This window comes from Pristiophorus japonicus, chromosome 20 (assembly GCF_044704955.1).
Source record: "Pristiophorus japonicus isolate sPriJap1 chromosome 20, sPriJap1.hap1, whole genome shotgun sequence".
Classification (NCBI taxonomy): Eukaryota; Metazoa; Chordata; class Chondrichthyes; family Pristiophoridae; genus Pristiophorus; species Pristiophorus japonicus.
The window spans coordinates 89,902,407-89,925,321 of record NC_091996.1 but is presented as its reverse complement, the minus strand read 5'-3'; the positions used below and the strand labels follow the sequence as shown (position 1 = coordinate 89,925,321).

General features: G+C 50.8%; 1 protein-coding gene across 2 annotated transcripts in view; it reads left to right on the top strand.

Moving 5' to 3' along the window:
• The first annotated feature begins 17,729 nt into the window (after window positions 1–17,729).
• Window positions 17,730–22,915, top strand: part of epoa (erythropoietin a) — a 51,941-nt gene continuing 46,755 nt past the window's right edge. The window contains exon 1 of one of the 2 annotated variants that reach the window (XM_070863134.1): window positions 17,730–18,158. In XM_070863134.1, coding sequence (XP_070719235.1) covers window positions 18,080–18,158 — 79 coding nt within the window. In that variant the 5' untranslated portion in view covers window positions 17,730–18,079. Of the gene's footprint in view, window positions 18,159–20,766; window positions 20,837–22,915 lie in introns of those variants that run through there. The other variant, XM_070863135.1, reaches the window with a different exon arrangement.

The window sequence follows — 22,915 nt, the reverse complement described above, 5'->3', positions numbered from 1 at the left end:
ATCTGCACACAGCATGATCCCACAAACAGCAATGCGATAATGACCAGATAATCTCTTATTGTGATGTTGATTCATACAACTGATTCCGCCTACATTGCCCTCCCCACACTCCAGTCCATGTTGTGATTATTCTCTGGGGTTGGTTTTGACTTTGTGTGATGCTGTAAAGCGGGTGATAGCGAGACGGCAGCCTCTTTTTATGTCTCTCCTGAATTTTATTTCCGTTGACTTCAATAGAAATCAAGTTGCGGAGATGTGAAATGGGCTGCCAACTCACTGTCACCTGCTCTACACTGTCACACAAAGTCAAGTCCTCCCGAGTCGTCGTAGACGCTCCCTTGTATCAAGGATGACTTGCTTGCACACCAAAAAGGGATGAGTTCACGGGTGTTTCGATGAAGACCGGATATTCCAGGTCCTAGACTGGATCTTGTGTAACGAGAGAGGATTAATTAGCAAGCTGGTCGTGCGGGGCCCCTTGAGGAAGAGTGACCATAATATGGTAGAATTCTTTATTAAAATGGAGAATGACACAATTAATTCAGAGACAATTAATTCGCTCGGCTGCGGCCATTTTCCAGAGGAACATGAAGAGTCTGCTGAAATCGGTTCCGCGCACCGTGGTGTTCCAAGGCGATATCTTGATCACTGCTCACAACACCATGAACACTTGCACAACCTGGAAGAGGTTCTAAAGCGACTGGACAGAGTGGGACTCAGGCTGAAACGCTCCAAGTGTGTTTTCCTGGCGCCAGAGGTCGAATTTCTGGGGAGAAAAATTGCGGCAGACGGCATCAGACCCACGGACTCCAAGACGGAGGCCATCAAGAATGCACCCAGACCACAGAATGTGACGGAGCTGCGTTCCTTCCTGGGACTCCTCAACTATTTTGGTAACTTTCTACCGGGGTTTGAGCACTTTGCTGGAACCCTTGCATTTATTGCCAAGCAAGGGTGATGACTGTGTTTGGGGTAAATCTCAAGAGGAACAGCTTTTAATAAGGCCAGAAACCTGCTATGCTCTAACAAGGTACTTGTATTATATGGCCCATGTAAACGTTTAGTACTAGCTTGTGATGCGTCGTACGGGGTCGGTTGTGTGTTACAGCAAGCCAGTGTGTCAGGCAAACTGCAACCGGTCGCATATGCATCCAGAAGTTTATCCAAGGCTGAAAGAGCCGACAGTATGGTTGAGAAAGATGCGTTAGCATGTGTGTACAAGGTTAAGAAAATGCACCAATGCCTATTTGGTCTCCGGTTCGAGCTCGAAACCGACAACAAACCACTTACTTCACTGCTCTCAGAAAGTAAAGGTATTAACACCAATGCTTCATCCTGCATACAAAGATGGGCACTAACATTATCTGCGTGTGACTATGTAATCCGCCACAGACCAGGTACTGAGAACTGCGCTGATGCCCTCAGTCGGCTACCATTGCCCACCACCGGGGTGGAAATGGTGCAACCCGCAGACTTGCTTCTTGTAATGGATGCTTTTCAGAGTGAGGGGTCACCGACGTAAGGATGAATTGTCCATCCAATCGGATTGCCTCCTATGGAGTAATCGCGTGGTTTTGCCAAAAAAAGGCAGGGAAACGTTTATATGCGACCTACACAGTACCCACCCAGGCATAGTCATGATGAAGGCTATCGCCAGGTCGCACGTTTGGCGGCCCGGCATTGACTCCGAAATGGAGTCGTGCGTATACCAATGCAACACTTGCTCGCAGTTGAGCAACGCACCAAGGGAGGCCCCACGGTGGTCATGGCCCTCCAAACCGTGATCCAGGGTCCACGTAGATTTTGCTGGCCCTTTTCTCGGAAAGATGTTTCCAGTAGCAGTGGACGCTTACTCTAAATGGATTGAACGTATAAAAATGTCATCATGTACGTCCACTGCCACCATTGAAAGCCTCCGGGCCATGTTCGCCACCCATGGTTTGCCCGACGTCCTTGTCAGTGGCAATGGACCGTGTTTCACCAGCTTGGAATTCAACGAGTTCATGACCCGCAATGGCATCAAGCATGTCAGGTCTGCCCCATTTAAGCCCGCATCCAATGGTCAAGCAGAACGGGCAGTCCAAACCATCACGCAGAGCTTGAAATGCGTAACGGACAGCTCCTTGCAGACCCGCTTATCTCGGGTCCTGCTCAGCTACCGCACGCGACCCCACTCGCTCACCGGGGTTCCCCCTGCAGAATTGTTAATAAAAGGAGCACTCAAAACCAGGCTCTCCTTAGTCCACCTGGATCTCAATGATCACGTAGAAACCCAGTGGCACCGGCATAACGCGTACCACGATCGCGCGGCTGTATCGCGCGACATTGAGGTTAATGATCCTGTCTCGCGGATGCACCGCAGTGACTCCAGCCGCTGCTCAAGCTCCGAAACGCAGAGCTCGAGTTGGTGCAGCTGGAGACACCTCCACTCGTCTTGTAATGGTGCCATGGGATCTTTAACATACACCTGAGAGAGCAGATGTGGCCTCGGTATAACATCTCATCCGAAAGACGGCACCTCCAACAGTGCAGCGCTCCCTCAGCACTGCACTGGGGGTGTCAGCCTAGATTTTTGTACCTGGATGGTCGCAGCTCCAACAACACTCAAGAAGCTCGACACCATCCAGGACAAAGCAGCCCGCTTGATGGGCACGCTACCCACCACCTTCAACACTCACTCCCTCCACCACCGGCGCCCCCTGGCTGCAGTGTGCACCGTCTGCAAGATGCACTGCAGCAACTCGCCAAGGCTTCTTCAGCAGCACCTCCCAAACCCGCGACCTCCACCGCCAAGAAGGACAAGGGCAGCAGGCGCTTGGGAACTCCACCACCTCCAAGTTTTCCACTGAGTCACACACCTCCTGACTTGGTCGCTGGGTTAAAATCCTGGAACTCCCTCCCTAACAGCACTGTGGGAGCACCTTCACCACACGGACTGCAGAGATTCCAGAAGGCGGCTCACCACCACCTTCTCAAGGGGCAATTAGGGATGGGCAATACATGCCGGCCTTGCCAGCGACGCCCACATCCTGAGAACCAATACTGTGAGGTTTCCACGAGTAACGTTATGCTTCCCACAGGGTGGTTCGGTGATCCTGGTCAGTTTATGCTGCTTGGATCTTTTCCCTGACTAATTTAGCTAAATCTACACCTTTGGGAGATTTAGAGTTCTGGTTAGATTTAGGGGTAGGCATATGGTTCGGGTTCAATTTAAGGGTTGGGGATTTAGGGTGCTTTAGAATCACAGTTCGATTAATGATAGTTTAGGGTTAGAGTTAAATTTAGGTTTGGGGTTTGATTTAAGGTCAGGGTTAGATTTAGGTTTACCGAAAGGCTTAGATTTATGGTTAGGGTTAGATTTAAAGTTAGGGTTAGATTCAGATTTAGCATTGGAAGGGATGGATTTATGGTTAGGGTTTGATTCAAGGTTAGGGTTAGAGTTAGGTTTCGTGTTGGAAGCGTTAGATTTATGGGTAGGGTTCGATTTCAGGTTAGGGTGAGGTTTATGGTTAAGGTTCGATTCAGAGCGGTTTCATCACAGTTAGATAATGATGGTTTAGGGTTAGATTAATGGTTTAGGGTTAGATTAATGGTTAGGGTTATGGTTAGGTTTCGGGTTAGGGTTAGATTAATAGTTAGGGTTATGGTTAGGGTTAGGGTTAGATTTAGGGTTAGGATTATGGTTAGGGTCAGGGTTAGATTTAGGGTTAGGGTAGGATTAGGGTTAGATTAATGGTTAGGATTATGGTTAGGGTTAGGGTTAGATTTAGGGTTAGGGTTAGGGTTAGATTAATGGTTGGGATTATGGTTCGGGTTAGGGTTAGATTTAGGGTTAGAGTTAGGGATAGGGTTAGATTAATAGTTAGGGTTATAGTTAGGGTTAGGGTTAGATTTAGGGTTAGGGTTAGATTTAGGGTTAGGGTTAGATTAATGGTCAGGATTATGGTTAGGGTCAGGGTTAGATTTAGGGTTAGGGTTAGATTAATGGTTAGGATTATGGTTAAGGTTAGGGTTAGATTAATGGTTCGGTTTATGGTTAGGATTAGGGTTAGATCAATGGTTAGGGTTATGGTTAGGGTTAGATTTAGGGATAGGGTTGGACTCGGGTTAGATTAATGGTTAGGGTTATGGTGGTTTAGGTTTAGCGTATATTTTCTCACTCATTGAACTTTCTAGCCAAAATAAGTTTCCAAACAATTTTTTTTTGAAAGTGGTACAATTCACAATAACAGGCTGCCCCCATAGTTGATAATCCTGTCGCTGCTCGCCAGTATCTGCGTTCGCTCGAGGTCCCGCAGGGTGCCCGGTGCCTTTGAAACTGACCCGCTGCGTCAATTCGCACCTTTGGTGGAGAAGAGAGAAAATAGGAGGGACGGAACTGGTGCGTGTTGGGAGCAGGGTCGGGGGTATCGGGGCGGGGGGGGGGGGGCGCGGGGAATAACAAAAGATAATTGCAACAAGAAAAAAAACCCCAGCACTCGGGAGGTTAAAGTTCTGCAAACAGATTCTGAGAAGTATGTCCCTTGTCGCTGTCAGCTGGCCGTGTTCCAGGAGGTATTGCACACACGTACAGCTCCATGCGCTTTCAATAGTTGTAAGCAAGCCGAGCTCTAATGGGATTAACCTTTAACCCTGGGTGAGCCAAGCTATCTTGAGTTGACAATCACAGGCGCCGTAGTCTGTTGACCGACGCCCGAGGACAATTGCGACGGTGGAATGCTGTGCAGTCGGAGCGGCTCGAGGGATCCTCACACTGGTTTTCGGACCCCAGGCGCCAACCCAGCGACCGTCTTTCCTGTCCCCACGTGTGGAACGAACTTTAAGTGATAAGACCCGCCCAACCTTTGTCTTCCAACATTTTCCAGTTGTTAAAAAGCTTAATGCATTTAGCATGCTTTGCTCAGCCCAAGTAGTTAGCGATGCGGGGGGGAGGGAGGGCGTGTGGGGGGGGATCTTATTCAACGGCAGAGCAGGCTCGAGGGACCGTACGGCCCACTCCTAATTCTTATGCTCTTAATCTGGGAGCTCTTACACAGAGCCAGCACAGGCATGATGGATCGAATGGCCTCCTTCTCTGCCGTATGATTCTTAAAGAACATATCTGTTTTTCTCAGTGGAAAAGCCAACGAAGATTTCAGTTTATTTTGCTAAGTGATTTCAACCCAGCTAGAAGATTGCTCCTGATTGGCTGCTGTCCACGTCAATCACGGTAAACCCCACCCCCTCTTCATTTCAGTTGGAAATTCAGTTTTAAAAAATGCTGTTCTGGATGTTTGTTCGAGACTGTATAAATTGGTCAAACCTTACAACAGTGACTACTCTTCGAAGGTACTTCATTAAGAACATAAGATTGTAAGAATTAGGAGCGGGTGTAGGCCATTCGGCCCCTCGAGCCTGCTCCGCCATTCAATAAGATCACGGCTGATCTTCGACCTCAACTCTAGTTTCCCGCCCAATCTCCATATCCCTTGATTCCCCTCGAGTCCAAAAATCTATCGATCTCAGCCTTGAACATACTCAACGACTGAGCCTCCACAGCCCTCTGGGGCAGAGAATTCCAAAGATTCACCACCCTCTGAGTGAAGAAATTCCTCCTCATCTCAGTCCTAAATGGCCGACCCCTTATTCTGAGATGGTGACCCCTGGTTGTAGACTCCCCAGCCCAGGGGGGAAACATCCTCCCTGCATCTACCCTGTCAGCCCCCCTTGAATCTTATATGTTTCAATGAGATCACCTCTCATTCTTCTAAACTTATGCACTCAGCCACTTATGCAGGACCTCATTTTGAATATTAATCAATAGATTAATATCCATTCTGTAGTTATTGGATCAATGCAAACTGCTGACATCATTAGAAGTCCTAGCTATGAGAAATTATTAAGCCCAACACTGCAATGGAGCTAGAATCTACTCAATCTCTCCCCATAGAGCAACCCTTTCATCCTTGAAATCAATCCAGAGAACCTTCGTTGCACAGCCTCCAAGACAAGTGAATTCTTCCTCAGATCAAAACCGTGCACAGAACTCCAGGTGCGGTCTTAGCACAGCCTTGTCAGCCGTGGCTCAGTGGGTATCACACTCGCACTTGAGTCAGAAGGTTGTGGGTTCATGTCCCACTCCAATCCAGGCTGACACGCCCAGTGTCAGTGCTGAGGGAGCGCCGCACTGTCGGAGGTGCCGTCTTTCAGATGAGACGTTAAACCGAGGCCCTGTCTGCCCTCTCAGGTGGACGTAAAAGATCCCATGGCACTATTTCTTAGTAGAGTAGGGACAGTTCTCCCCGGTGTCCTGGGGCCAATATTTATCCCTCAATCAACGTAACAAAAATAACAGATTATCTGGGTCATTATCACATTGCTGTTTGTGGGAGCTTGCTGTGCGCAAATTGGCTGCCGCATTTCCCACGTTACTACACTCCAAAAAGTACTTAATTGGCTGTAAAGCACTTTGAGATGTCCAATGGACGTGAAAGGCGCTATATAAATGCAAGTCCTTTTTTTTAAAATTGTAGCACGATTTCCTTACTTTTGTACTCCAACCCCCTTGTCTTGCTACAGTTATACAGGGTATTGGTGAGGCCACACCTGGAATACGGCGTGCAGTTTTAGTTTCCATATTTCCGAAAGGATATACTTGCTTTGGAGGCAGTTCAGAGAAGGTTCACTGGGTTGATTCCGGGGATGAGGGGGTTGACTTATGAGGAAAGGTTGAGTAGGTTGGGCCTCTACTCATTGGAGTGCAGAAGAATGAGAGGTGATCTTATCGAAATGTATAAGGTTATGAGGGGGCTTGACAAGGTGGATGCAGAGATGATGTTTCCACTGATGGGAGAGACTAGAACTAGGGGCATCGAATAAGGGACCGCCCATTTAAAACTGAGCTGAGGAGAAATTTCTTCTCTCAGAAGGTTGTAAATCTGTGGAATTCTCTGCCTCGGAGAGCTGTGGTGGCTGAGTCATTGAATAAATTTAAGACAGAAATAGACAGTTTCTTAACTGATAAGGGGATAGGGGGTTCTGGGGAGCGGGCGGGGAAGTGGAGCTGAGTCCATAATCGGATCAGCCATGATCGTATTAAATGGCGGAGCAGGTTCAAGGGGTCATATGGCCTACTCCTGCTCCTATTTCTTTTGTTCTTATGTCCTTATAACATGCCATTTGCCTTCTGAATTGCTTGCTGTACCTGTGTGCTAACGCTCTGTGTTTCCTGTACATTGGCTGTTAGGTGAATTTGGGGCATCCCGAGATCGGGAATGGCTCTGTGTAGCAGCTCAGTTCCAATTCTCCTGTGCCCCCTGACTCACGAGGTGTTGGACACTGCCTACCCACTACTACCACACGCTGTCCTGTAACACTTTCCCTATCTCTTGTTCCCTGTCACATTCTGTTGATAACACCTCTGTTGTTAGAAGACAGCCACTGGAGATCTACGTCAAACACTCTTGCATTTTTACACACGTCAGATGGAACACACCTACCAGTGGAAACTTCTATGGCATGCTTATCAAATTTATCCCAACACAATTTTAATGTCTTCCTCCTGATTGGTCGATAGGCAGATTTATTGATCGCGGCTGAAATTCAATTCCTCTGCATCATATATGACCCAGAAATGAGCTTCCAAGCTCATGCCTTAACTATGACCGCCTGTTTCCAGCTCCATAACATCGCCTGTATCTGCCACTTGCCTCAGCTCATCCGCTGCTGAAGCCCTCATCCGTGCCTTTGTTACCTCTAGACTTGACTATTCCAATGCACTCCTGGCTGCCCTACATAAACTAGAGGTGATCCAAAACTTGGCTGCCCCGTGTCCTAGCTCGCACCGAGTCCCACTCACCCATCACCCCCCCATGCTCGCTGCCCCGTGTCCTAACTCGCACCGAGTCGCGCTCACCCATCACCCCCCATGCTTGCTGCCCCATGTTCTAACTCGCACCCAGTCCCGCTCACCCGTCACCCCCTGTGCTCGCTGCCCCGTGTCCTAACTCGCACCGAGATCCACTCACCCATCACCCCCTGTGCTCGCTGCCCCATGTCCTAACTCACACCGAGTCCCACTCACCCATCACCCCCTGTGCTCGCTGCCCCATGTCCTAACTCACACCGAGTCCCACTCACCCATCACCCCCTGCGCTCGCTGCCCCGTGTCCTAACTCGCACCGAGTCCCGCTCACCAATCGCCCCCTGTGCTCGCCGACCTACATTGGCCCCCAGTTAAGCAACGCCTCGATTTCAAAATTCTCATCCTTGTTTACAAATCCCTCCATGGCCCTCGCCCCTCCCTATCTCTGTAATCTCCTCCAGCCCCTCAACCCTACGAGATGTCTGCACCCCTCTAATTCTGCCCTCTTGAGCATCCCTGATTATAATCGCTCCACCATCGGTGGCCGTGCCTTCTGCTGCCTGGGCCCCAAGTTCTGGAACTCCCTCCCTAAACCTCTCCACCTCTCTCCCTCTCTCTCCTCCTTTAAGACGCTCCTTAAATCCTACCTCTCTGACCAAGCTTCTGGTCATCTGCTCTAATTTAACCTTATGCGGGCTCGGTGTCAAATGTTGTTTGACAACGCTCCTGTGAAGCGCCTTGGGATGTTTCACTATGTTAAAGGTGTTGTTGTTGTTTTTCTTCAGTTTCTTTTACCAGGTTAGTACATTTATCCCATAACTCCCTCAGCCAACATTGATAATTCTGAGAGAAATCTCAACTACATGTCCAGGCTTTTGAGCAAGGCTAAGACTCAATGAAGGTACAAGAGATATAAAAGTCAATCTTATAGCTAAGAAAGACTTACATTTATATAGCATCTTTCAGGACTTCAGCACGTCCCAAAGCACTTTACAGCCAATAAACTACTTTCTAAGTGTCCTTATTGCAACGTGGCAGCCAATTTGCGCACAGCAAGCTCCCAAAATCAACATTGTGCTCATGACTAGACAATCTATTTTAGTGGTGTAGATTGAGGGATATGTATAGTCCCCAGGACACCCTTCTCTTCCTTGAAATAGTGCCCATGGGATCTTTTGCAGTTGTACAGGGCCTTGGTGAGGCCACACCTTGAGTATTGTGTACAGTTTTGGTCTCCTAATCTGAGGAAGGACATTCTTGCTATTGAGGGAGTGCAGCGAAGGTTCACCAGACTGATTCCCGGGATGGCAGGACTGACATATGAAGAAAGACTGGATCGACTGGGCTTATATTCACTGGAATTTAGAAGAATGAGAGGGGGGTCTCATCGAAACATATAAAATTCTGACGGGATTGGACAGGATAGATGCAGGAAGAATGTTCCCGATGTTGGGGAAGTCCAGAACCAGGGGTCACAGTCTAAGGATAAGGGGTAAGCCATTTAGGACCGAGATGAGGAGAAACTTCTTCACTCAGAGAATTGTGAACCTGTGGAATTCTCTACCGCAGAAAGTTGTTGAGGCCAGTGCATTAGATATATTCAAAGGGGAGTTAGATGTGGCTCTTACAGCTAAAGGGATCAAGGGGTATAGAGAGAAAGCAGGAATGGGGTCCTGAAGTTGCATGATCAGCCATAATCATATTGAATGGTGGTGCAGGCTCGAAGGGCCGAATGGCCTACTCCTGCCCCTATTTTCTATGTTTCTATGTTTACATCCACCTGAGAGAGCAGACGGGGCCTCGGTTTAACGTCTCATCCAAAAGACGGCAGCTCCGGCAGTGCGGCGCTCCCTCAGCACTGCACTGGGAGTATCAGCACAGCTCCAACAACAAGTGCGAGGAGTTCATGAACTTCTTTGTCACTAAGATTGAGACCGTCTGTTTAGCTGCCTCTGCTGCTTCCCTCCCTTCCCTTAGCCCACTGGGCCGAACTGCCATAGCCCTGAACTCGCATCTTTCTCTTGTTTCTCCTCTATTTCCCCTCATTCCCTCTCCAGGCTCATCATGTTCTTGTGACCCACTTCCTGCTCCCTCGACCCTACTTCTACTGAATCACTGATTACTACTGGAGGGTTTGTTCCCTGATTGCCATTGACTTCAGTTTGACTGGGGCTCCTTGATGCCATACTCGGTCAAATGCTGCCTTGATGTCGAGGGCAGTCACTCTCACCCCACCCCCTGGAATTCAGCTCCTCTGTCCATGTTTGGACCAAGGCTGGAATGAGGTCTGGAGCTGAGAGGTGTTGGCAGAACCCAAACTGGGCATTGGTGAGCAGGGTATTGGTGATTAAGTGCCGTTTGATAGCACTGTCGGTGACACCTTCCATCACTTTGCTGATGATTGAGAGTAGACTGATGGGGCGGTAATTGGCCGGATTGGATTTGTCCTGCTTTTCGTGGACAGGATGTACCTGGGCAGTTTTCCACATTGTCAGGTAGATGCCAAAGTTCTAGCTGTGCTGGAACAGCTTGGCTAGAGGCACAGCTAGTTCTGGAGCACAAATCTTCAGCACGACAGCTGGGATATTGTCGGGGCCCATAGCCTTTGCTGTATCCAGTGCACTCAGCCATTTCTTGATATCACGTGGAGTGAATCGAATTGGCTGAAGACTGGCTTCTGTCATGGTGGGGACCTCAGGAGGAGGCCGAGATGGGTTATCCACTCTGGCTGAAGATGGTTACCGGCACCTGGAAGTCCCTGGCCAAAGACCGCCCTAAGTGGAGGAAGTGCATCCGGGAGGGCGCTGAGCACCTCGAGTCTCGTCGCCGAGAGTGTGCAGAAAGCAAGCGCAGGCAGCAGAAGGAGCGTGCGGCAAACCAGTCCCACCCTCCCCTTCCCTCAACCACTGTCTGTCCCACCTGTGACAGGGACTGTGGTTCTCGTATTGGACTGTTCAGTCACTGAGAACTCACTTTTAGAGTGGAAGCGAGTCTTCCTCGATTCCGAGGGGCTGCCTATGATGATGATGGCTCCCTTATCATTCAAAAATCTGTCTATCTCCACCTTAAATATATTCAATGACCCAGCTTCCACAGCTCTCTGGGGCAGATAATTCCACAGATTTACAACCCTCTGAGAGAAGAAATTCCTCCTCATCTCAGTTTTAAATGCACTGCCCCTTATTCTGAAACTATGTCCCCTAGTTCCAGATTCCCCCAGTGGAAACATCCTCTCTGCATCGTCAAGCCCCCTCAGTATCTTGTGTGTTTCAATAAGATCACCTGAACTCCAATGAGTACAGGCCCAACCTGCTCAACCTTTCTTCATAAGTCAACCCCTTCATCTCAGGAATCAACTTCGTGAACCTTCTCTGTACAGCCTCCAATGCAAGTATATCCCTCCTTAAATACGGAGAGCAAAACTGCACGCAGTACTCCAGGTGTGGCCTCGCCAATACCCTGTACAGTTGTAGCAGGACTTCCCTGCTTTTATACTCCATCCCCCTTGCAACATTTGACTTCCTGATTACTTGCTGTACCTGCAGACTGCAAGTATTGAATTTCAGCTGTGATTAATAAATCTGCATATCGACCAAGCTGGTGGAAGAAATTAAAATTGTGGTGGGACAAATTTGGTAAGCATGCCTCAGGAATTTCCACTGGTGTGTTCCATCTGAAATGTGGCAGGCTTAAGGAAAAATAGAGAGTGCTTGACGCAGATCTCCTGTGTCTGTTTTTTAACAACAGAGGTGTTATTAACAGAATGTGACAGGGAACGAGAGATAGGGAAAGTGTTACAGGACAGCATGTGGCCTTGTGGATAGGCAGAGTCCAGCACCTCGTGAATCAGGGGACACAGGAGAATTGGAACTGAGCTGCCTCTCACGACCTCAGTGTGCCCCAAAGCATTTTACAGCCAATGAAATACCTTTGAAGGGTAATCACTGTTGCAATACTTGACTACTTATGCAGTCTCTTACAAACATCAATTTCCATAAACATTCAGAAGGTTGTGGGTTCGAGTCCCACTCCAGGGACTTGAGCACAAAAAATCTAGGCCGACACTCCCAGTGCAGTGCTGAGGGAGCGCCGCACTGTCGGAGGCGCTGTCTTTCGGATGAGATGCTAAACCGAGGCCCCGTCTACTCTCTCAGGTGGACGTAAAAGATCCCGTGGCCACTATTTCGAAGAAGAGCACGGGGAGTTATCCCCTGTTGTCTTGGAGAATATTTCATCATCATAGGCAGTCCCTCGAAATCGAGGAAACATAGAAACATAGAAAATAGGTGCAGGAGTAGGCCATTCGGCCCTTCGGGCCTGCACCACCATTCAATAAGATCATGGCTGATCATTCACCTCAGTACCCCATTCCTGCTTTCTCTCCATACTCTTGCTCCCACTCTGAAAATGAGTTCTTAGGTGGCTGAACAGTCCAGTATACAGTCTCTGTCACAGGTGGGACAGACAGTGGTTGAGGGAACGGGTGGGTGGGACTGGTTTGCCGCACGCTCCTTCCGCTGCCTGCGCTTGATTTCTGCACGCTCTCGGCGACGAGACTCGAGGTGCTCAGTGCCCTCCCGGATGCTCGTCCTCCACTTAGGGCGGACTGGTCTTTGGCCAGGGACTCCCAGGTGTCGGTGGGGATGCCACATTCAACATAACAAAAAAAGAAACAGATTATCTGGCCGCTATCACGTTGCTGTTTGTGGGAGCTTGCTGTGCGTAAATTGGCTGCCGCGTTTCCCACATTACAACGGTGACTACACTCCAAAAGTACTTCATTGGCTGTAAAGCGCTTTGAGACGTCCGGTGGCCGTGAAAGGCGCTATATAAGTCTAAGGGCCTGAAATTCAGTACCGCTGGAAAGTGGGGCTGCCCCCACCTTTCTGTGGCCATTAGCGGCAAAATCTATTCATGGCTGGGTCACCCCATATTCAGCTCCAAAAGATAACAAATGGGTTCCAGCGCTAATGAACCCTTCCAAGGTGGATTTTTCAGCTCAACGCCCTCCCCCCACCACCGTCCCGTGCACCCCCCACCCCGAGCAGAACATGGCTCGGGGAGGGAACGGCACCAGACTGCGGCGGCCAATCGATTTCTTCAAACCCCGCAGTAGCCATCCCTTCGTGGACGGTGACTTTCTGCCCCTCAGTCTTTCTTTTTCTTTTTAGAAGGGAATTTTAAAAACTGAGTTCCAAAAAACGAAGAGTGGCGGGGTTTACCACGATTGAAGGGGACGGATTTATCTTCCAGCTGGGTTGAAATCACTTGGAAAAATAAACTGACATTTTCTTCGGCTTTTCCATTGAGAAAAACAAATACGTTCTTAAAGAACCATACGGCAGAGAATGAGGCCATTCTGTCCATCGTGCCTGTGCCAGCTCTTTGTAAAAACATCCAAATTAAGAACATGTGATTTAGGAGCAGGAGTAGGTCAAACGGTCCCTCAAACTGGCCCCGTCATTCAATAAAATCATGGCTGATCTTCGAACTCAACTCCACCTTCCCGCCCAATCCCCTTATCCCTTCATTCCACGAATCAAATACAGGGAGTGACGTTCTACACAGAACATGTCTTGACCAGAAACTTCACTGGACCAGCCACATAAATACTGTGGCTACAAGAGCAGGTCAGAGGCTGGGTATTCTGCGACGAGTGTCTCACCTCCTGACTCCCCAAAGCCTTCCCACCATCTACAAGGCACAAGTCAGGAGTGTGAGGGAACACTCTCCACTTGCCTGGATGGGTGCAGCTCCAACAACACTCGAGAAGCTCGACACCATCCAGGACAAAGCAGCCCGCTCGATCGGCACGCTACCCACCACCTTCAACATTCACTCCCTCCACCACCGGCGCCCCCTGGCTGCAGTGTGCACCATCTACAAATTGCACTGCAGCAACTCGCCAAGGCTTCTTCGGCATCACCTCCCAAACCCACAATCTCTACCACCTAGAAGGATAAGGACATCCGGCGCATGGGAACACCACCACCTCCACATTCCCCTCCGAGTCACACACCATCCTGACTCGGAAATATATCGGCCGTTCCTTCATCGTCGCTGGGTCACAATCCTGGAACTCCCTCCCCAACAGCACTGTGGGAGCACCTTCACCACACGGGACTGCAGCGGTTCAAGAAGGCGGCTCACCACCACCTTCTCGAGGGGCAATTAGGGGATGGGCAATAAATGCCAGCCTTGCCAGCGACGCCCACATCCCAGGAACAAATTTTTTTTTAAACTTGCAGTATATCATAAAGTAACCGTGCACCAACAGCAAATACCTTCTAATCGGCTTCAGGGGTCACACTGAAGAGAGGTGCTGAGGCCAATGACAGGGCCGAATCTCGCAAATTCGTCCTTGGGGGTGTGGCCAGTTTTGTGGGGGTGGCTCACTGACATCGCCGCGGACCCCTGGCGCCCGCTCGTGCCGCGACGCTGTCAGGGCGCACTGAGGACAGTCCGCCCAGGTTGACAGTCACACCGGGGGGGGGGGGGGGCACGGGGAGCCCGTTTCCCCCCCACTCGTGCGGGGGAAGGCACGGCAGTGGTCACTGCCCTCGACCCCAGGAAACGGCGAGCCCTGGTCTGTGCCTGCAGACCTGGAGGCTTGAGACATGACTTTGGAAAGGCGACCAAATCTCGATCTTATACCTCCCGCCAATCGCCAAGGACAGAAATGACAAGTGTCACGTCGGCGGGTCATCGACACACCTCCGTCCAACAATGAGCAATAACAGGTCTGTGATGCCCTTCGATGTCCGGGGCTCACGCCGCCAGGTGTGGGTAACCCGTGGTGCCTGATCCGGGCAAATTGAATCTTCAAGCAACATAAAACATCACAGAAAACACGAACATAAGTGGTTTGGGGTATTACTCACGTTTAAAACGTCCCCGATCTTTTGCGTTGGTTAAGCCAATTCCGTTCAAATTGCACAGATATTACTGGTGTAAACGACATTGCACCCCATAAATGTAAAGCCTATATGTCATCATCATCATAGGCAGTCCCTCGGGATCAAGGAAGACTTGCTTCCACTTTAAAAATGAGTCCTTAGGTGACTGAACAGTCCAGTACGAGAATTACAGTCTGTGTCACAGGTGGGACAGACAGTGGTTGAGGGAAAGGGAGGGTGGGACTGGTTTGCCGCACGCTCCTTCCGCTGCCTGCGCTTGTTTTCTGCATGCTCTCGGCGATGAGCCTCGAGGTGCTCAGCGCCCTCCCGGATGCACTTCCTCCACTTAGGGCGGACTGGTCTTTGGCCAGGAACTCCCAGGTATCGGTGGGGATGTTGCACTTGATCAGGGAGGCTTTGAGGGTGTCCTTGAAAAGTTTTGCCCATCTTTGGCTCGTTTGCCGTGAAGGAGTTCCGAGTAGAGCTTGGGAGTCTTGTGTCAGGCATGCAAACAATGTGGCCCGGCCTGCGGAGCTGGTCGAGTGTGGTCAGTGCTTCAATGCTGGGGATGTTGGCCTGGCCGAGGACGCTAACGTTGGTGCTGTATGTAAACTGACGCTTGTAACGGTTGGGTGGCAGTGTGAGCTGCGAGGAGGATGCTATGAGGCTGCAGAGCGATTTGGGTAGGTTCGGTGAGTGGGCAAATGCATGGCAGATGCAGTATAATGTGGATAAATGTGAGGTTATCCACTTTGGTGGTAAAAACAGAGAGACAGACTATTATCTGAATGGTGACAGATTAGGAAAAGGGGAGGTGCAAAGAGACCTGGGTGTCATGGTACATCAGTCATTGAAGGTTGGCATGCAGGTGCAGCAGGCGGTTAAGAAAGAAAATGGCATGTTGGCCTTCATAGCGAGGGGATTTGAGTACAGGGGCAGGGAGGTGTTGCTACAGTTGTACAGGGCATTGGTGAGGCCACACCTGGAGTATTGTGTAAAGTTTTGGTCTCCTAACCTGAGGAAGGACATTCTTGCAGCGAAGGTTCACCAGACTGATTCCCGGGATGGCGGGACTGACGTATCAAGAAAGATTGGATCAACTGGGCTTGTATTCACTGGAGTTCAGAAGAATGAGAGGGGACCTCATAGAAACGTTTAAAATTCTGACGGGGTTGGACAGGTTAGATGCAGGAAGAATGTTGCCAATGTTGGGGAAGTCCAGAACCAGGGGACACAGTCTAAGGATAAGGGGTAAGCCATTTAGGACCGAGATGAGGAGGAACATCTTCACCCAGAGAGTGGTGAACCTGTGGAATTCTCTACCACAGAAAGTTGTTGAGGCCAATTCACTAAATATATTCAAAAAGGAGTTAGATGAAGTCCTTACTACTCGGGGGATCAAGGGGTATGGCGAGAAAGCAGGAATGGGGTACTGAAGTTGCATGTTCAGCCATGAACTCATTGAATGGCGGTGCAGGCTCGAAGGGCCGAATGGCCGACTCCTGCACCTATTTTCTATGTTTCTATGTTTCTGGTCAGTAGGTGGCGGCCTGGAGCGATTTTAACAAAGTCCCTCCCCCAACTCTGTTACGTGAAAAAAATGATAATTATCCAATGGCTAAAGGGTCGATAATGAGATTTAAGGTGATTGGCAAATGAACTGGAGGCAACATGAGGAAAAACTTTTTTACGCAGCGAGTGGTTAGGATTTGGAATGCACTGCCGGAAAAGCATGATGGATACAGATTCAATAGCCGCCTTCGAAAGGGAATTGGATAAATACATGAAGGAGAAAAAAGTGCAGTGGTACAGGGAAAGAGCCGGGGGGCTTGGGACTAATTTGCTCTTAGAATCAGGCAGCGCAGACTCGATGGGCCAAATGGCCCCCTTCTGTGCTCCACTGTGATTCCATTCTATGATTCAACTCACCATGAGAATTTCCCCAGGCAGTTTACGAATATTAATGCAACTGTTTAGCTGACAATGTCTGTTAGGGCAGCTAGGACAATGGATTCTGAGAGTGAATCAATGCTTGCAGGGCCTGGGAAGTGTGATTTTATTTGCAAAGGCTTCCGCAAGAGTGCGCATCAACATAGAGTGTGCGTCAAGATTTGCAGGGGGGCCCCCGTGAATGCACATTAATCTTTACAGGGAGACCCAGCAGTGCGGCAATATTTGAAAGCTGTGGGAGGAGTGTGCCAATATGTGTAGGGGGAACCAGAAGAGTGCTAATATTTGTAGGGGGTCTGGGGAGGGGTTTGGGGAATATGTCAATAATTGCAATGCGGGGGAGGGGGAAGTGTATCAATAATTGCAGGGGAACTGGGGTGGGGAGTGTGTCAATATTTACAGACTGGTTTGGGGAGTGTGTCAATATTCACAGACTGGTTTGGGGGAGTGTGTCAATATTCACAGACTGGTTTAGGGGAGTGTGTCAATATTTACAGACTGGTTTGGGGAGTGTGTCAATATTTACAGACTGGTTTAGGGAGTGTGTCAATATTTACAGACTGGTTTAGGGGAGTGTGTCAATATTTACAGACTGGTTTGGGGAGTGTGTCAATATTTACAGACTGGTTTGGGGAGTGTGTCAATATTTACAGACTGGTTTGGGGAGTGTGTCAATATTTGCAGGGGGACCCAGAAGTGTATCAAGATTTGTGCATCAGTATTTGTATGGGGTCCCCAAAAGCGTGTGTCGGTATTTGCAGAGTGATCAAGAAGTCAGTACCTGCAGAGTGGGGCGGATTCCCTCACACAGGAAAGTTTGCAAAACGAACATTTATTTTAAAATAAGCGTGTCTCTTTGCAAAGAAGCGTTATACAACCCTCTTACACAGAGAGAGAGAGCGAGAAAGTCCCAGACACTGCTTCAGAAACTTCTGCCCACTTTGCAAACTGTGTCACTTCCAGCACTGTGCCCCACAGACACATGCGCTTTTGTGTGTAACCGGAGTTGGGAAACGTGCGAGAAGCGGTGTTGTGAATGACTCCGAGCGCTGCTCGGATTTCCTTGTGTCTTAAGAGCGCCAGCAGAGTTGGCAGGGCATTGTCCCGTCTTGTCCCCTCCCTGTGGCGGCTGCACTCCATTGACTCTGCAATCACAGCACAGCCGGAGAGAGAGAGAGAGAGAGACAGACAAGCGACAGAGACAGTTTGAAAGTTGAGCAGAAACGACCCAGCAAATCCTCCTGTACTTAAATCTCCGCAGACCCTCTTTCTGTGATTGTGTGTGTAGGGGGGCTTGGATTGACTGGGCAGAAAGGAGGCACCTCCCCCCAGAAATACCTTTTGATGCGAAAAGAAATTGGATTGAGACTGCACCGTGTAATATTACCCAATGGGAAATAGACTCACGAATGAAAGCTCAAAAAATGTGATTGAAGAGGACTATGAAGATTTGGATATGAGGTCACCGGGTAAGTGTTTTTTTTGGAGTTATGGTTTCCTTAAGCGTCAGGATGATGTGTGCCAGAAAATCAAGTACATTATTTAGTTAATCGATTGTACATCTTGTTTGCAGCCAAATATTTGAAGGGGAAATCTCACACACAAACACATGCACTCAGTTTTAATGTAGGTGCTGGGAGTCTGTTGTGGAGCATGCAGGAAGGTTGCTCTCGTCTAGTGAGGCTCAGTCTCTGGTTGAGGGGTTGCCCCAGCACCTGAGCCAGATAAACTGACCTTTATTCCTTGCTACGAAAGCAGGGGTAAGAAAGAACGTGCATTTCTAAAGCGCCTTTCATGGCCACGGGGGTTTCTTTAAAGAAATAACTTTGCAATTATATAGCGCCTTCCACGACCACTGGACGTCTCAAAGCGCTTTACAGCCAATGAAGTACTTTTGGACATTGTTGTAATGTGGGAAATGGCAATTTGCGCACAGCAAGCTCCCACAAGCAGCAATGTGATAATGACCCAGGTAACCTGTTTCTTGGTGTTGATTGAAGGATAAATACTGGACACGGGGGATAACTCCCCCTGCTCTTCTTCGAAATAGTGCCACGGGATCTTTTACATCCGCCCGAGAGGGCAGACAGGAGCAGAAGTACTTCATTGGCTGCAAAGCGCTTTGAGACGTCTGCTGGTCTTGAGAAAGGCACTATATAAATGTGAAGTCTTTCTTTTAACGTCTCGTCCGAAAGACGGCGCCTCCGACAGTGCGGCGCTCCCTCAGCACTGCCCCTCCGACAGTGCGTCGCTCCCTCAGTACTGCCCCTCCGACAGCGCGGCGCTCCCTCAGCACTGCCCCTCCGACAGTGCGTCGCTCCCTCAGTACTGCCCCTCCGACAGTGCGGCGCTCCCTCAGCACTGCCTCTCCGACAGTGCGTCGCTCCCTCAGTACTGCCCCTCCGACAGTGCGGCGCTCCCTCAGTACTGCCCCTCCGACAGTGCGGCGCTCCCTCAGCACTGCCCCTCCGACAGTGCGGCGCTCCCTCAGTACTGCCCCTCCGACAGTGCGGCGCTCCCTCAGTACTGCCCCTCCGACAGTGCGGCACTCCCTCAGTACTGCCCCTCCGACAGTGCGTCGCTCCCTCAGTACTGCCCCTCCGACAGTGCGGCGCTCCCTCAGTACTGCCCCTCCGACAGTGCGGCGCTCCCTCAGTACTGCCCCTCCGACAGTGCGGCGCTCCCTCAGTACTGCCCCTCCGACAGTGCGGCGCTCCCTCAGTACTGCCCCTCCGACAGTGCGGCGCTCCCTCAGTACTGCCCCTCCGACAGTGCAGCACTCCCTCAGTACTGCCCCTCCGACAGTGCGGTGCTTCCTCAGTACTGCCTCTCCGACAGTGCGGCACTCCTTCAGTACTGCCCCTCCGACAGTGCGGCGCTCCCTCAGTACCGCCCCTCCGACAGTGCAGCGCTCCCTCAGTACTACACCTCCGACAGTGCGGCACTCCCTCAGTACTACACTTCCGACAGTGCGGCACTCCCTCAGCACTGCTCCTCCGACAGTGCGGCGCTCCCTCAGTGCGGCGCTCCCTCGGTACTACACCTCCGACAGTGCGGCATTCCCTCAGCACTGCAGATTTACGTGCTCAAGTCCCTGGAGTGGGACTCGAACCCACAACTTTATGGCTTAGAAGGTGAGTATGCTGTCCACTGAGCCACAGTTTTACAGCCAGTTGAGTACTTTGTGAAGCGCAGGAGAAGGTTAGTGTGAGGGGAGCGGGCGTCCAGTTTTGGACAGGTGGACTGGGGACAGAGACTGCCAAGTCTCAGTTCAGTTGGACAATAACAACTTATATTTAGAGTCCCCCCGGTTCAGATGACAAAATATGAGCCGGCGCTGGCAAAGCAGTGAGCACCCTGTGGAGAGAAAGATCGTTTGTTTCTGCAGCCACCAATTAATTACTTACTGACATGTAGACACAGTCCTTGCGTAGGCAAACAGCAAGCCCGATAACGGACCTGTTAATCTGTTTTGGCGGTGTTGGATGAGGGAAGAATGTTGACCAGGACACCGGGAAGGACTCCCACTGCTCTTCTTCAAATAGCGGCCGTGGGATCTTTTGGCTGACACTCCCAGTGCAGGGCTGAGGGAGCGCCGCACTGTCGGAGGGGCCGTCTTTTGGACGAGTCGTTGAAAGAAAGACTTAGCATTTGTATAGTGCCTTTCTCGCCCGCCAGACGTCTCAAAGCGCTTTGCAGCCAAAGAACTTCTTCTGCTCCTGTCTGCCCTCTCGGGCGGATGCCACAGAAAGTTGTTGGGGCCAGTTCATTGGACATATTCAAAAGGGCCATAGATGTGGCCCTTACGGCTAAAGGGATCAGGGGGTATGGAGAGAAAGCAGGAAAGGGGTACTGAGGTTGAATGATCAGCCATGATCATATTGAATGGCGGTGCAGGCTCGAAGGGCCGAATGGCCTGCTCCTGCATCTATTTTCTATGTTTCTATCCCACGGTACTATTTCGAAGAAGAGCAGGGGGAGTTAACCCCGGTGTCCTGGGGCCAATATTTATACCTGAGAGGGCAGACGGTTGCGGTGGGGGGGGGGGTGGTGGGTTGCGTTATCGTGCGGCTCCACCGAATAATGCAACGCTCCCTCAGTCCTGCACTGGGTGCCGGGGAAGGTGACCGAAGGCACCATCAGAGAGGTAAATCCTGAGAAAGCTTTGGAAAAAGAGAAAGTGCCGAGATTTACCAGAATGGTGCCTGGGACAGGGTGCTTCAGTGAGTTGGAGAGACTGTAGGAGCTGGCGTTGTTCCCCTTCGAGCATTAGAAGGTCATGGGGAGGTTTAGTAGAGGTGTTCAAAATGATGATGGGGTAAATAATGAGAAAGTGTTTGCAGCGGAAGAAGAGTCGGTGACCAGAGAGCACAGATATAAGATTATTGGCAGAAGAGCCAGATAAGGAGAATTTTTCTTGTTGTGATCTGGAACGCGCTGCCTGAAAGAGCGGTGGGAGCAGAGTTCAAAGGGGAATTGGAAGAAGGGGAGAAAATTGCAGCGCTATGGGGGAAGGAGCAGGTGGGAGTGGAACGAACGGGATCGCTCTTTCAAAGAGGTGGCACAGGCACAATGGGCTGAATGGCCTCCTTCTGTGCCGTACCACTCTGTGAATCCATGCAAAAGGGTGAGAGGGAAAGAGTTTTCAGGAGTAAGTGTCAGGGTTCGGTGGTGTGTTGGCTGAAAGCTCTGTTACTGGTGATGGAGCGAAGGGAGAGTGCGGGGTGGGGGGACACGCGACAGTGGAACAGAGGGTGCACGTTAGGACAAAGGGCTGGATAAGGGAGGCCACTGGGAGATGTAAAGATGAGGATTTTGAACAATAGGTTGGAGAAGGCGACTGTGAACTCTGTGCGGGATATGACTTGAGCCACGGCGTTAAGAGCGAGATTCATTCAGTACAGTGTAAAATATAGTGTGCTTTGATGTCGTAACAATGAACACAGCTCCACATGTCCAGAAGGGTTTTGGAACCTGTTTCTCCCGTTTTCTGATCAAAAATCTCGAGGTTTCCCGCCTCTGAGTTCGCATCCCACTCCAGAGACTTGAGCACATAATCCAGGCTGACATTCCCAGTGCAGTGCTGAGGGAGCGCCGCACTGTCGGAGGGGCAGTACTGAGGGAGCACCGCACTGTCGGAGGGGCGGTGCTGAGGGAGCGCCGCACTGTCGGAGGGGCAGTACTGAGGGAGCGCCGCACTGTCGGAGGGGCAGTGCTGAGGGAGCGCCGCACTGTCGGAGGGGCAGTGCTGAGGGAGCGCCGTACTATTGGAGGGGCAGTGCTGAGGGAGCGCCGCACTGTCGGAGGGGCAGTACTGAAGGAGCGCCACACTGTCGGAGGGGCAGTACTGAGGGAGCGCCGCACTGTCGGAGGGGCAGTGCTGAAGGAGTGCCGCACTGTCGGGGGGCAGTGCTGAGGGAGCGCCGTACTGTCGGAGGGGCAGTGCTGAGGGAGCGCCGTACTATCGGAGGGGCAGTGCTGAGGGAGTGCCGCACTGTCGGAGGGGCAGTACTGAGGGAGCGCCACACTGTCGGAGGGGCAGTACTGAGGGAACACCGCACTGTCGGAGGGGCAGTACTGAGGGAGCGCCGCACTGTCGGAGCGGCAGCGCTGAGGGAGCGCCGCACTGTCGGAGGGGCAGTGTTGAATGAGTGCCGCACTGTCGGAGGGGCAGTGCTGAGGGAGTGCCGCACTGTCGGAGGGGCAGTGCTGAGGGAGCACCGCATTGTCGGAAGGGCAGTATTGAGGGAGCGCCGCACTGACGGTGGGGCAGTACTGAGGGAGTGCCACACTTCCGGAGATGCCGTCTTTCGGATGGGACGTTAAACCGAAGCCCCGTCTGCTCGCTCAGGTGGACGTAAAAGAACCCGTGGCACCATTTCGAAGAAGAGCAGGGGAGTTCTCCCCGGTGTCCTAGGACCAATATTTATCCCTCAACCAGATTATCCGGTCGTTACCACATTGCTGTTTGTGGGAGCTTGCTGTGCGTAAGTTGGCTGCCACGTTTCCCACATTACAACAGTGACCACGCTTGAAAAAGTACTTCATTGGCTGTAAAGCGCTTTGGGACGTCTGGAGGATGCTCACAGGTTGGTAGAGCTGTTGAGTTGGGAGTGGCTTAACCAGTCACTTGATGTTCACAAGACTCAATAAAACCCCGGCCAGTTGGGTTCGGGGGATCTGCGATGGGGCAGGTGGTTGTGAGCCCGGTGGATGAACTGGTAAT